At 42.3% G+C, this 14,005-nt stretch overlaps 1 protein-coding gene across 1 annotated transcript in view; it reads left to right on the top strand.

Annotated features, from left to right (window-relative positions):
• GCSAML (germinal center-associated, signaling and motility-like) overlaps nt 1-13,531 on the top strand; it is a 30,086-nt gene extending 16,555 nt beyond the window's left edge. The window contains exons 3-4 of the mRNA XM_006775382.2: nt 11,951-11,979; nt 12,858-13,531. Of these exons, the coding sequence (XP_006775445.1) occupies nt 11,951-11,979; nt 12,858-13,091 (263 nt within the window). The 3' untranslated portion in view covers nt 13,092-13,531. The remainder of the gene's footprint in view (nt 1-11,950; nt 11,980-12,857) is intronic.
• The last annotated feature ends 474 nt before the right edge of the window (nt 13,532-14,005 follow it).

The raw sequence follows: 14,005 nt of genomic DNA, 5'->3' as shown, positions 1-14,005 counted from the left end.
ATAAATATTAACTTAGTATATATTATAGAGTGCATATAGTTTTCTGTTCTTATTTTTTAAAATATATGTTTATTTGATTTCAGAGGGAAGGGAGAGCGATAGATAGATAGATAGAAACATCAATGATGACAGAGAATTATTGATTGGCTGCCTCCAGCACACCCCCTACTGGGGGGATTGAGCTTGCAACCCAGACATATGCCCTTGATTAGAATTGAACCCGGGACCCTTTAGTCCTCAGGCCAACACTCCATACACTGAGCCAAACTGGCTAGGGCTACAACTTCTTTATCCAATTATCTATCAGTGGACACTTAAGATGCTTTCTTATCTTTTTTTAAATTTATTTTTTATTGTTGACATTATTATAAATGCCCCCTATTCCCCCCTCCCCCACTCACTTCCTTCCTCCACCCAATCCCTGCCTTATCTCAGGCCTTCACCACACTATTATCTGTGTCCTTGACGATCCCTATGTGCATATAAATTCTTTGGTTAATCCCTTCCCATCGCCCCCAAGCCTCCCCTCTGAGACCAGCCATGCTTTGGCTGTTGTGAATAGTGCTGCAATAAACGTGGGGGTGCATATATCTTTTTGAATTAATGTTTTGGATTTCTTTGGATAAATATCCAGAAGTGAGATTGCCAATCAATGATTCTCATCATGGATGTTTCTATCTCTCTCACCTCTCTTCCTCTCTGAAATCAATAAAAAAATATTTTTAAAAAAGACAGTAGAGGATCTTTGGCTGTTGTGAATAGTGCTGCAATAAACGTGGGGGTGCATATATCTTTTTGAATTAATGTTTTGGATTTCTTTGGATAAATATCCAGAAGTGAGATTGCCAATCAATGATTCTCATCATGGATGTTTCTATCTCTCTCACCTCTCTTCCTCTCTGAAATCAATAAAAATATATTTTTAAAAAAGACAGTAGAGGATTCCCCAAAGCCGCTGCTGGGTGCAGCCCGCAGACTCCTCTTCCAGACGGAATCATGGCAGCGAAGCCCCTCCAGCACCAGAGCCTGGAGCCACGTTCTCAGCTGGGCGGCTGACAAGAGGGCTCCTCCCCTGGGAAGGCGCAGACCAAGGTTCCCTGTGCCCAGTGCTATGCCGGCTCTTCTTCCCATCTCTGCTGCTCTGGGTGTGGGAGCCCCGTGTGGGGTTGAGGCCTCACACCCCCAGAGGGAAGGAGCTTTGCAGCCATGATATCCCTCCTGCCTCTCAGCGGCCACACAGGCGGGGGCGGGGCGGGGGGTCCTCCCTTTCCACAACCACAGTCCTCCTATAGGTCCCAGGTGGCTCCATCAGTGCTCCCTAGATGCAGTAGTTCTGGTCAGCTGCACTTCGCTTGGTGTTTCCAGTGGATTGTGCTGTAGCTTCGCTGTAAATCTGCCCCCTGGCTGGGAGCAAGGGGACACAGCATCCAGCTAGTCTGCAGCCATCTTGCCTCTCACTTTTTTTCTTAGTCCCTTTACCTTTTTCACCCAACCCTCTCCCCGCTGATAACTGGCAGTTTGTTCTCTGCACCTATGAGTCTGTTCCTTTGTAAAAAAAAAAATATATATATATTTTAAAAATCCTCACCCAAGGATATGCTGAGAGTGAGGAAGGGAGAACGATAGAGAAACACTGACCCATTGCCTTCCATATGCTCCCCAATTGAGACTGTGAGAAGCCTCACCTGTCCGAGTTCCAGTAATGGACTTGGAGACATGAAGGATGGCAAAACCCAGAGCTTTAATACATTCTCGAGAGTGGGTGCATGTGGGCAGGCAGGCACACACAGAGCAGCGATCACAGGCAACTTAACCTGATGGTGCCGGAGTCCCTCCTCTGGCTCCTCACTGGCTGAGTGCTGTGGAGTTAACAGTCTCTCCCCTAAGTCACCTGAGTCTTATTGTCTCCTATTGGGTTATTTTAAAAAATGGGCTGAGACCTTTTCTAGTTGTCTCTACCTCCCTTTGTCTAGGCCAGGGGTGGGCAACCTTTTTGTGAGTGCGTGCCAAAACCAGCAAAATCTCTGACTCAAAATTTTTCTGCGTGCCAACCCTAATTTTTTGAGAACATGTCACGCCTACTTGATATCTCTTAAGGTGTACGTATGTGAAGAACCTTGAAGAAATAATAAAATTCATTCGAGAGACAAAAACACAGGATATGATGATGAAAAATACATTTATTTTTTAATGTATACATGTACACTGATAGTCCGACAGAAAACGTTATGACTCCGTTTGATATTATCAGTGGGACTTTTGCTGCTGCATCACTGATGACAGAGATTTTACATCAGGTTTATATTTCATGACCTTCAGAGATATGCACGAGCTACTACTTTCTGGCTGAGCAGCTCCCCCTGTGGGAGTTTCTGCATTGAGCGTCTGCCCCCTGGTGGTCAGTGTGCATCATAGCAACCGGTCATTCCTCCGTTTGGTCGATTTGCATATTACCCTTTTATTATATAGGATAGGATTTTTATTGATTTCAGAGAGGTAGGGAGAGGGAGAGATAGAAACATCTATGATGAGAGAAAATCATTGATCAGTTGCCTCCTGCATGTCCCCTACTGGGGACTGAGCCTACAACCAGGACATGTGCCATTGACCAAAATTGAACCTGGGACCTTTCAGTCCACAGGCCAATGCTCTATTCACTGAGCCAAATCAGCTAGAGCTGTACCACAGCTCTTTTATACACTTATCTACTGATGGGCACCTGGGCTGCTTCCAAATTTTGGCCATTGAAAATAACATTTTAATGAACATATGGGTGCATACATTCTTTTGCATCAGTGGGATCACTGGGTCATGACAATTCCATATTTAATTTTATAAGAAAACTCTATACTGCTTTCCATAGTGGTTGTACCAGTCTGTTAGGGGCAGAAATAGAATCTTGGGGACCAGCGGCAATTATAAGAAATATTAATCATGCTCTATAACCATGACGGTTCTGTTCTGATTAAAAAAGCACATTCTAACCTCATTGGGAGTTATGCGCCCTGGGACATCCTCCTTCAGAGAACTGCCTGTCATTAGGAAAGAGTTACAACCTCATGGCTGAAACAGTCTAGTTCAGGAGGCACCTGCTCCTTACAATCCCAGCCCCTTTTGCCTGTAATCTGGTCCCGGGGCGGGGGGCAGAGGTGCCTCTCCTCCTGCAACCCTCCTCCCCCAGCCCACATGATGATAATTCCATGCCTACTTTCCCATGCCTGTAATTCCTACTTTCCCCCATCATCTTTGTCCTTCTACCCAATACAAGTAGCTGGCTTATGGGGAGGGCAGGGCAGTTTTTTGTGGATGACCTGCCGCTCCCCCATGCTATTGGAATAAACGCTCATATATGATTCAACCCTGACTCTGCTTAATTGGCTGAATAAGTGACAGGCAGGCTGGACCCCTTGGTTGTCCAGTTACAAGTCTGCATTTCCATCAGTCTGCATTCTCTCTTCTTATGGTGCCCAGATGATTTGGATGTTGTTATGCTTGATGTTGTCCCAAGGGTCCCTTACACCATCTGTGTGAGCCACGTCCTGTGTGGTTCAGGGATCGGGATCTGGAGAAGGGCCGTGAGCAAATGACAGAGATGAGACATGAAATAATAATTTGGAAATATTAGGGGCCAGGCGGAAAGTCCAACACAAGGGGAAGAACTTCACTGGTGCCCAGACCTTGCCAACCTTTTATTCAATCTTGGATACACATATAGCCCTTAGTCAGGCAGGCAATTCTGGTAACAGACAGACTATCTTAAAGGTCAGTAAATATTAGAAAGATTTACTCTGAGACTGTTTGGTCAGGAAATTGCTCGAGCTACCATTGTCTCAACTAAACAATCAGTGCATAGCTCTGGCCCTTGCCAGTGCTCAAGGTTCACCAGCATCCCAGGCTCCTTGTTCACATTTCTCTGATGGTGAAGACAATGGGTAGCTTCCAACAACGATCCTCATTTCTTTAAATTGAATTTTTGCTACTCTAATTGGGTGTTTTCTGCTACCTTGTCTTCCAAATTGCTGATTCAATCTTTGGCTTCATCCACCCTACTGTTTATTCCTTTGGGTGTATTCTTTATTTCAGATAGTGTATTCTTCATGTCTGACTGGTTCTTTTTGGGGTCCTTTTATGTCCTCTTCATGCTGTTGAAGTTCTTACTACGTTCCTTGAGCACTGGTTCTGTCTGTTCTGGGGCCTTTTGGTCAATGTCTGGCACTCCCTGTGACAGGCCCTGAGCAACCTGTTTAAAACCTACCAGGGGAACCATTGCAGCTGAGATATCTCTCTGGGATCTCAGCCACCACCCATGGGAGCAAGCCCAGCCCTTTTCACGCCTCCACCCTTTCTACCACTCACCATGTGGTTTCCTCTGTAGATCCTTCGTTATAAGACTTCTGTTCAACTAGTCTTTGGTTGGTTATTCAGGTTGATTGTTCTACATTGGAACTTCGGTTCTTGAACTTAATTCATTCCAGAAAGCTGTTTAAGAAGCAATTTGTTCGAAACCCGAATCATTTTTTTCCCCATTAGAAATAATGTAAATTGAATTAATCCATTCCAGACCCCCAAATGACTCCCTATTTTAACCTTTCTTGTATACAGTGCATGTATAATGTACTGTTTAATCTATAAACATTTTAAAAAACACATAACATGGAAATGAAAATTTTACAAAAAGGAAATAAAATGTACAGTAAAAAAATCAAAATTTATGTACACACTAGAACTTACCCTTAATGTTGAGAGCTACTGATGGTTGAACATGGAGAAGTGGGATGGAGGGATGTTATTGTTTAGAAGAGGAGTCCCCTTCCATAAAAACATCAGGTAGCTCTTTGTAGGGAGTGACTCTAGGGTCAGGCCTCAGGCTGACCTGTGGCAGGGCCACAAACAAGTCCCAGCCTGGAGGGCAGAGCTGCCCTGGCATAATGAAGCCTGACCTTGTAGCCCTCCCTAATTCCTTCCTAAGTAGCTAATGGACTGTGGGAGGTGCAGCAAGTGTTGCCAGAACAAGAACATTTGTATACATGTTCATCTACCCTCGTTTTAATCAGACTATAAATAAAGCATCTGCCTGCAGGCTGGGTCTTTTGTGTCCTCATCCGGGCATGGGAGGTCCACCGAGCCCCAGCTGTATTCTCCTGTCTGTCTTTTCTTGAATCCTCCATCCTCAGACTCACCTTTGGCCGTGCTGGTGTGGCACAGCTCTTCTTCTGGGGTTCTTTCTCTGTTTTGCCTCTGCTCCACTAGAACTTGCTCCAGGCTCACTGGGCCTGTCTCACTAAAAACCTTTCCAATGATTTTGGCTTTTGTCTGCATTTTAACACTTGCCTGAAGTGAAACACTGCATTGTCATTGAACGAGTTTATTGCATGGTTTGCTATTTCTTTGTCATGGTGACATTTCTCAATAAGTATTCACAGCACAATTTCCTGAGACATTAACAACATGAGGTTTAGTGGGAAACTGACTCATACTCATCTTTGTCGCCTGAGAAGTTTTGTTCCCATTTTTCTATGACTAATTTGGTCAGGAACCAAATTGTTTGAGATGGGAGACATTAAAAAATTGAAGTTTGTATATTTTAGTTGTAATTCCAGTTTGCAAACGGAAAAGAAAAAAAAAGCTGGGGTAGCAATACTCATATCTGACAAAATAGATTTCAAAATAAAGGCCATCACAAGAGATAACAAAAGTCACTACATAATACTAAAGGGATCAATCAAACAAGAGGATATAACCCTAGTAAACATATATGCACCCAATATAGGAGCACCTAAACGTACCTTTTTAAAAAACTTCTAGAGGACTTTAATGGAGAGATCGACAACAATAGTCATAGTAGGGGACTTTAACACCCTGATGACTTCACTGGATAGATCTTCCAGACAAAAAATTGACAAGGAAACAGTGACTCTAAAGGACACACTGGATCAGATGGATTTAATTAACATTCATCGAACATTTCACCCCAAAGCTGCAGAATATGCATTCTTCTCAAGTGCACATGGACCATTCTCAAAGACAGACCACATGTTAGTATACAAAACAAGTCTCAGATCACAAAGGAAATAATAAAGATTAGAGCAGAAATAAATGACATAAAGAGTAAAAAGTAAATAAATAAATAAAAGATCAATGAAACCAAGAGCTGGTTCTTTGAAAAGATAAATAAGATTGATGAACTATTAGCCAGACTTATCAAGAAACAAAGAGAAAGGACCCAAGTAAAAAAAAAAAAGTCATAAACAAAAGCAAAGACGTAACAACTGACACCACAGAAATACAAAGGATTGTAAGAAAATACTATGAATAACTATTGACAACAAGCTAGACAATGTGGATGAAATGAACAAATTTCTAGAAAAATACAATCTCCCAAAGATGAATCAGGAAGAATCAGAAAACCAAAACTCCCAGCAAACAAAAGCCCTGGTCCAGATGGCTTCACAGGGGAGTTTTTCCAAACATTCAAAGAAGAACTAACACCTATACTCCTCAAACTATTCCAGAAAATCCAAGAGGAAGGAGCACTTCCAAACTCTTTTTATGAGACCAGCATTACACTAATTCCAAAACCAGATAAAGACACTACAAAGGAAGAGAATTACAGGCCAATATCCCTGATGAACATAGATGCTAAAATCCTCAACAGAATATTAGCAAATTGGATCCAGTGATATATTAGAAATATCATAAATCATGACCAAGTGGGATTTATCCCAGGGATGCAAGGCTGGTACAGTACTCTCAAATCAATAAATATGATACATCACATAAACAAACTGAAAGACAAATATCACATGAGCATATCAATAGACACTAAAAAAGCATTCAACAAAATCCAACACCCGCCGAATCCGGTTTGGCTCAGTGGATAGAGTGTCGGCCAAAAAAATCCAACACCCATTTTTGATAAAATCGCTCAACAAAGTGGAAATAGAGGGGTCATATTTCAACATAATAAAGTCCATACATGACAAACCTACAGCTAACATCATACTCAATGGGCGAAAACTAAAACCATTTCCCCTAAGAACAGGAACAAGCCAGGATGTTTGCTTTCACCAGTCCTTTTTTGTTTTGTTTTTAAATTGATTTCAAAAAGGAAGGGAGAGGGAGAGGGAGAGATTGAAGTATCAATGATGAGAATCACTGACCGGCTGCCTCCTGCATGCCCCCTATTAGGGAGTGAGCCCAAAACCCAGGCATGTGCCCTTGATTGGACTCAAACCTGGAATCCTTTAGTCTACAGGCTGATGCTCTATCCACTGAGCCAAAACGACTAGGGCTGTTTTCACCAGTCTTATTCAACATATTACTGGATGTCCTAGCCACAGTGATCAGACAAGAAGAAGAAATAAAAGGCATCCAAATTGGAAAGGAGAAGTAAAACTCTCATTATTCGCAGATGACATGATATGGTACCAGAAAACCCTAGATTTAATAAATTAATTTGGCAAAGAGAAACTTAGCAAACAGTCCAATTTACCATTGCAACAAAAAAATTAATATACGTAGGAATAAACTTAACCAAGGTGTAAAAGACTTGTACCCAGAAAGCTACAGGATGTTGAAAAAAGAGATAGAAGAAGATATAAACAACTGGAAGAATATACCGTGTTAATGGATTGGTAGAATCAACATCATTAAAAATGTCCATACTACCCAAAGCAATCTACAGATTCAAAGCAACTTAACAAAAGGAAGTCAAACAATCCAGTTAGAAAATAGGCAAAGGACCCAAATAGCTACTTCTCCAAAGGGGACATAAAGATGGCCAAGGGGCATCCTGCTCTGACGCTGTATGAGGCTGGCTCTGGGCCTCTTTGGAGGGACTCTTTTGTAAGCCAATGTCAGGCTGCTGTCTGTGCCTGGCTCTCAGTCACCTGTGTGAAGCTACAGGGGATCCACAGTTTGTGGCTTCCTCTGCTGGGCGCGGCTGTGTACGGGGAGGACCAAGCTGCACTCTAAGGCCAGCTTTTGCTAGCACAGGGCTTCGAGGCCTGGCAGCAAGTGTCCCAAGGCACCCAGGGCCCACCTCAGTGCCTGCGCCTGCTGGCTGGCTTTTAGGCTTAGTCGCTGAAAGGTCCTCAGGTCGAATCAGGAGGATGGGGCTATCGGGTCTCCCACGAGGGGGAGGTGTTTTCAGCTTCAGGGAAGATGGTGGGTGTGAGCCCTTGCCCCAGAGTCACACCTCTGCGTCTGTCTCGGATTTTCCCCCCCCCCCGACCTTGCGAGCAGGGCCCCTAGGAGTCAGTGGGTGGGGCCTCTGGAGCTCAGAAGTTGGGAGGGTGTTCCTATCGGGTCTCCCATGAGAGGGAAGCACCAGTCAGGTTGACGGGAAATTGGAGGGAATGACCTAATCCCACAGCTGGTCACTGACACCCCCTGAGTCTGCCCAGGCTGCTGTGTCCCAGCCGGTGCCACTGACTCCTCAGCAGGGTTACTATTGCTCTGTGGGTGAGCAGGATTCCAGGGGGTGGGTTAACTGCTTTTCCCCAGGCTGGTACTGCGCAGAGAGGACCTCTCTGCTGCAGAAAGATGGCTGCTGCGGTCCTGGAGGATGACTCAGTACAGGGGTCCTGGTGGCTGTTCCCCCCCTGTCTCCCAGAGCCACTGCCAGATTCTCCTCAGGTGACAGACGTGAGTCACCTGAGCCCAGGGTGAGTGGCTGCGAACAAAATTTTGTGAGTTGGCCCTTTGAGAGGGTGCCCTTGTCTCAAAGGGCTGCGCCTCTCCTTGGCATTCAGAAACCCTGCCACCTTTTACAACCGGATGCTCTATGGGCACCTGTTCCCAGCTCTGGCGCTCTGGGCTGGGGAGCCTGGCTTGGTGGTCAGCCTTCATGCCTCTCAGGGGAACCTCTTGCTGCTGAGATCCCTCCGTAACCTCAGCACGGCCTGTGGGAGCAGGGCCAGCCCTGGCACATCTCCACCCTTCCTACCATCCTCGAGGTGGCTTCTTCCGTCCGCCCTTGTTTAAAGCTCTCCTCAGCCCAGCCAGTGGTTGAGCGTCAGCCTATGAACCAGGAGGTCACGGTTCATTCCCAGTCAGAGCCCATGCCCGGGTTACAGGCTCAATCCCCAGTGTGGCACGAACAGGAGGCAGCCAATCAATGACTCTCTCTCATCGTTGATGTTTCTATCTCTTCTCCCTTCCTCTCTGAAATCAATAAAAATATATTTTAAAAAATAAAAATAAATAAGTCTCCTCTTCAGATAGTCTTTAGTTAGTAATTCAGGGTGATTTTTCCCCAATTGAGTTGTATTTCCTGTTTGGTTCTGGGAGAAGCTGAGAGCCAGATCACCACATCTTTAAAGCGCCAGTGTCTGCTAGTTCTGCGCTGTGGATTTTACCAAAGTTCTTTGTCATATATATCAACTTTGAGGCAAGTTACTTATATTCTTTAAATTTTGGTTTCTTCATATGGAAAATCGTCTTAAAATTAAAAAATATTACAACTTTAGATTCTGGTTGTGAAAATAACATTTAAAAGTCAATGTCTACTTATTAGAACTATGCCTTATTTATTGAATCACAACTTTAAAGGCATGAATACATCGTATTCTCTGCTTATGTGCTCCAGTAGCAATTGGATCACAGGTCAGTGTCTACATTCCGCATTCTTTTTGTAATGGCCTGTTTAAGCAGTCATTTAAGCTGGCCTCTTCCATCCCAGTGACCACAGGTAAACTTTAATAAACCTTTTGCCACGCGTATCGTGGACCATTTGTGTCCATATATTAACACTGATGGCACCCTTTCTGCCTCTAAACCAAACCAGGTGATACAACTAAGACCAGATTCTCACACTTTGGGGAGGGTGTTGCTTTTAACAATTCCTGATACCAACTGTTGAAGTCAATCACAATGATTGAATTGAATTGCAGAGTAGCCACTGTAGTGTACTTAGGTCTTACAAATCACAACAGCGCTACCACGTTTACAAAAAAACAAACAGCAAGTGAAATTAGCATTTCAGAAAACAACATGGTGACCTCTAATGTATCATCTCAGGGCCTTGAGGAAAGAAGGGCTTTCCTTGGCGTTTTATGGGATATTGTCAGAAAGATAGCAAGGTTGCATTAACATATTCACTTTAAAATTCTTCTACTCTTAAATCTTTAGATATTTTCATGTTTTTTAAATAAAATAGAATACATGTGCGGTAGGCAGAATAAAAGCCCCAAAAGATATGCGTTTGAATCTACTTAAAAAAAAATATGACAAAGGGGACATTGAGGATGTGATGACATTAAGGGTATGAAGGTGGTGGAGGACCCTGGATTATCCAGGGGAGCAGCGGGTAAACACAAAGGTCCGTCCAAGGAGGAAGACAGATGCAGAGGAGACGGGGCAGGGCGGTGCGGTGCGAGAAGGATCTGAACTGCATTGCGGGCCTCAGGTCGCTAGCACAGAGGCAGGACCCGAGGAATGAGCGCAGCCTCTAGGAGCTGGAAAAGACGAAGAAGCAGAGTCTCCCCTTTTCCGCTGAGGAAGAAAGAACCTCATTATCCAAGACCAGAGGGAGCACTTCATCTGACAAGAGAGACTTGTTGGAGGCTGGCGTCCAGCTTCATTGCAGTCCTCAGACCTTCTCTCAGTTGTTCTCATTCCGATTCTAAGGGTCATATTTCCCCCCAATCAATGCCCTAACTTCAAATAAGAAGTCTACTCAGAAGGTTAATTCAACTGACCTTTAGCTTCGTAATGGCAAATTCCATGTTTTTAATCAGAGACTAACTATGCTTGTTTCTAAACATTTTAACATCTTCAGCACCAACAGTGGGACACTGGTCCTTGATTTTCTGATGCCAATCACACTGACACTCCAAATTGCTGTCTCTAATGCTACAACTGAATTCCATTTCTAGGCTACATAATTTCCTCAGTTTATGATTATAAAACACTATTAAAGTCAAAACATAGTTGTTTAATTAAATTATTGCATTTATGAAGATATGTGGTTTTATGGATATACGTAGCATTTTATATTTGAAAGCACTGCATTGAACATGACTTTTTATTTGTGCAGAATGATTAGTTATTAAAAATTATTAACATACTAGAGGCCCAATGCATGAAATTCATGCAAGAGTGGGCCTTCCTTTCCCCAGCTGCTGGCACCGGCTTCCCTCTGGGACCCAAAACCCAGGCTTTCCTCGCAGCCCTGGCTTCGTCTGAAAGGTTGTCCAGAAGGTCGTCTAGAAGAGTCCCAGGTTCACTTCCAGTCAAGGCATATACCACGGTTGCAGGCTCTTCCCCGGCCCTGGTCGGGGCTCATGCAGGAGGCAACCAATTGATGTGCTTCTCTCACATTGATGTTTCTCTCTGTCTTTCCCTCTTTCTTACACTCTCTCCAAAAATCAATGGAAAAGTATCCTCAGGTGAGGATTAAAAAAATATATATGTAGTGGAAGAAAAGAAAAAAAAGAGGAAAAAGAAAAATATATTACAGTGGATATCAGATTAACATATGTATAAATTGCTTCAGTATTCATATATGTAGTCCACCTTCGTATTTAATCTGAAGAACTTACTCTTATTTCGGTACCTATCTCTATAATGATTATTCATCTTAAAAATATGATTTTCCTGAGATGCTTTTATGGAAGTTATATCTTAAATTTATAACTATAATCATTCTTTCTTCATACTTGCCATACTCTGTTTTCATAGCATGTTTGTGGGCAAAATTGTGTTACCCACTTCCAAATTCCACTGTCCTTCAGCAGCTTCGGTGTGCATCATTTACACAGAAACAGCATTGATGCTGCTTCAGAACATATGTTCTTCCATGATCTTGTCCTAGAGCCTTGAAAAGCTCAGTGTCAGGTGGGCCCCTTTACAGTTTCCCACTGCGCTCTACCCTCTTAGCCACTCCTCAACCCCAAACTGTGATGTCCAAAATTCTTAGGTTGGTTTCTTTTTATGTTTTATCCTCTAGGTAATGAAGTTTTATCCACCTCTAATCAGGTAATAAAAATATTACATTTGTCTGATAAATGTCAAAATCCAGATGCCTTTATATAAGCTTAGCTGTAGATCTTCCTTTACTTGAAATTTCTAAATGCATTGATCAATATCTTTCAAATTTTAAATAACATTCTTGAGAATTTTAATGCAGAAACAAAAATAAATTTAAATTTTTTTAAATGCTTTGATTTAGATGATTGGAAAGTTCTTGTTATAATTCTACTGAAGTCTTATTTTAATTTTCAAAACTAATATAACAAAAATAAGTTAATCAAGTAAATACACGTATATAATCTGACACTATAAAACATCCATTCTTTTTAACTTTCCACATTTGTTTCCAATCTTTATGTCCATGAATTGACATTCATATTTACAAACATGGTGGATACCAACAGGCACATAAAAAAGTTTATTCTTTTTAATTCTACACCGCAAGCATTTTATTAACTTTATTATGTAGTATCTTCATTTTTAAATTTTTCTTTCATAGTCTATGCAATTGAAAGTTTATTTAAAAATCTAAATTTTATTAATTGTATTTTATCTTATACATATTTAGAGTTGTGTAACTTGATCAATTACTTGCTGAGCGTTGATTGTTGCAAATATTCTATCTCAACACGTGTGGCCCAAAGGAGGGATAGCAGTGTGCCTCCTTTCTCGTTCACTGTGTGAGGTGAGAGGAAAGCAGAGTGAGTGGTAACTTAGAGCGCAACCCGCCTTGCTCAGTGAGGTCTCTCAGACATCAGGGCCTGAAGCTTTGGACACCTGAAGTGTAAGGCCTTCATCAGAGAAGAAGAGAGGAGGATGAGGCGCTGAGTTCGAATCTGATGGATGGCTGGATCCTTGATTTCTTTCTCCTTTGTGCCTGGCAGGAAAATGAGGACGGCTGTGGTTCCGAAGAAGTGTGCTACACAGTCATTCGTCCCCGCGCTCAGCCCAAGCCCTCCTTGAGTTCCAATGACAATGGCTATGAGAACATTGACTCCATCACAAAGAGGGTGAAATCGTTTAAAGAAGAAACAGAATATGCCCTCCTCAGGACGTGCGTCACCAGGCGTTCGCCCTGCACCCCGGAGCATGATTATGAACTTGTGCTTCCCCACTAGGCACCCCATGCTTCTTCGTCTTTCAGTAACAAAGATGGTACAGAGGGATACCCTCTGGGGAAGTCTCTCTCTCAGCAGTTCATAAAACATTCATTTCTGTCCTGAGTTTAGAAATGATGTCCTTTTAATATATTGCCTTGGGAAACTCTTAAACATGGCATCTCTGTGATTGTATGAAGCCGTATACATTGGCATAATGATCTAAAGTCTTCTCCATCTTTTTGTTTGTAAGGTTTGAAGATATGGAGGTGGTGGGGAAACCTTCCTAGGACAATAAACATCCACAAATATATGACCTAAAACATTCAATTCCAGCCATGCTCTCCAAATTTCAAACGCCGATATTTTCATTTCTAATTATGCATTTTAGTTTTGATGTATAAACTACTCAATAAACTTTTAAAATATAAGACTAGTGATGAGACCCTTTAATAACCTGATGTTTACTTCAATTTTGTCTTTTCTATGTTTTTTAAATCTTGCTTGTGATAGTGTTTTAAGGATCAAGGTATTAATATTAGATTTTCTGAGAGGAGAAGCGGAGTACGCCATTAATTATAAAAGAAGAAACGCATCAGGCATAGTTGCCCAAGGTCTTTCTTTCCAATAGTAAATAGGATGATTTTGTTCAAATATTAGCAAAAAAACAAGAGTAAACCTGTGCCGATAGCTCTGTTCACACATACTAGGGATTACCTATGGTTGGTAGCTTCTACTAATGAATAATGAATGGGCTCTGATTTTAAATTTTAGGTACACCGATAAATAATCTATCCATTTCCATTTTCATTCCCCAGGAATTTTAAAATGATGCCAACGTCCTAATCACGACACAAAGGCTATAATTGACGAAGCCCTGACATCCTTGTGGATAACTATCCTCCGTTTTTTTCAAGCTAATGAAATATTTTATG

Source organism: Myotis davidii, unplaced genomic scaffold, assembly GCF_000327345.1.
Source record: "Myotis davidii unplaced genomic scaffold, ASM32734v1 scaffold648, whole genome shotgun sequence".
NCBI classification, from domain to species: domain Eukaryota; kingdom Metazoa; phylum Chordata; class Mammalia; order Chiroptera; family Vespertilionidae; genus Myotis; species Myotis davidii.
This window is presented reverse-complemented; position numbering and strand designations above follow the sequence as displayed.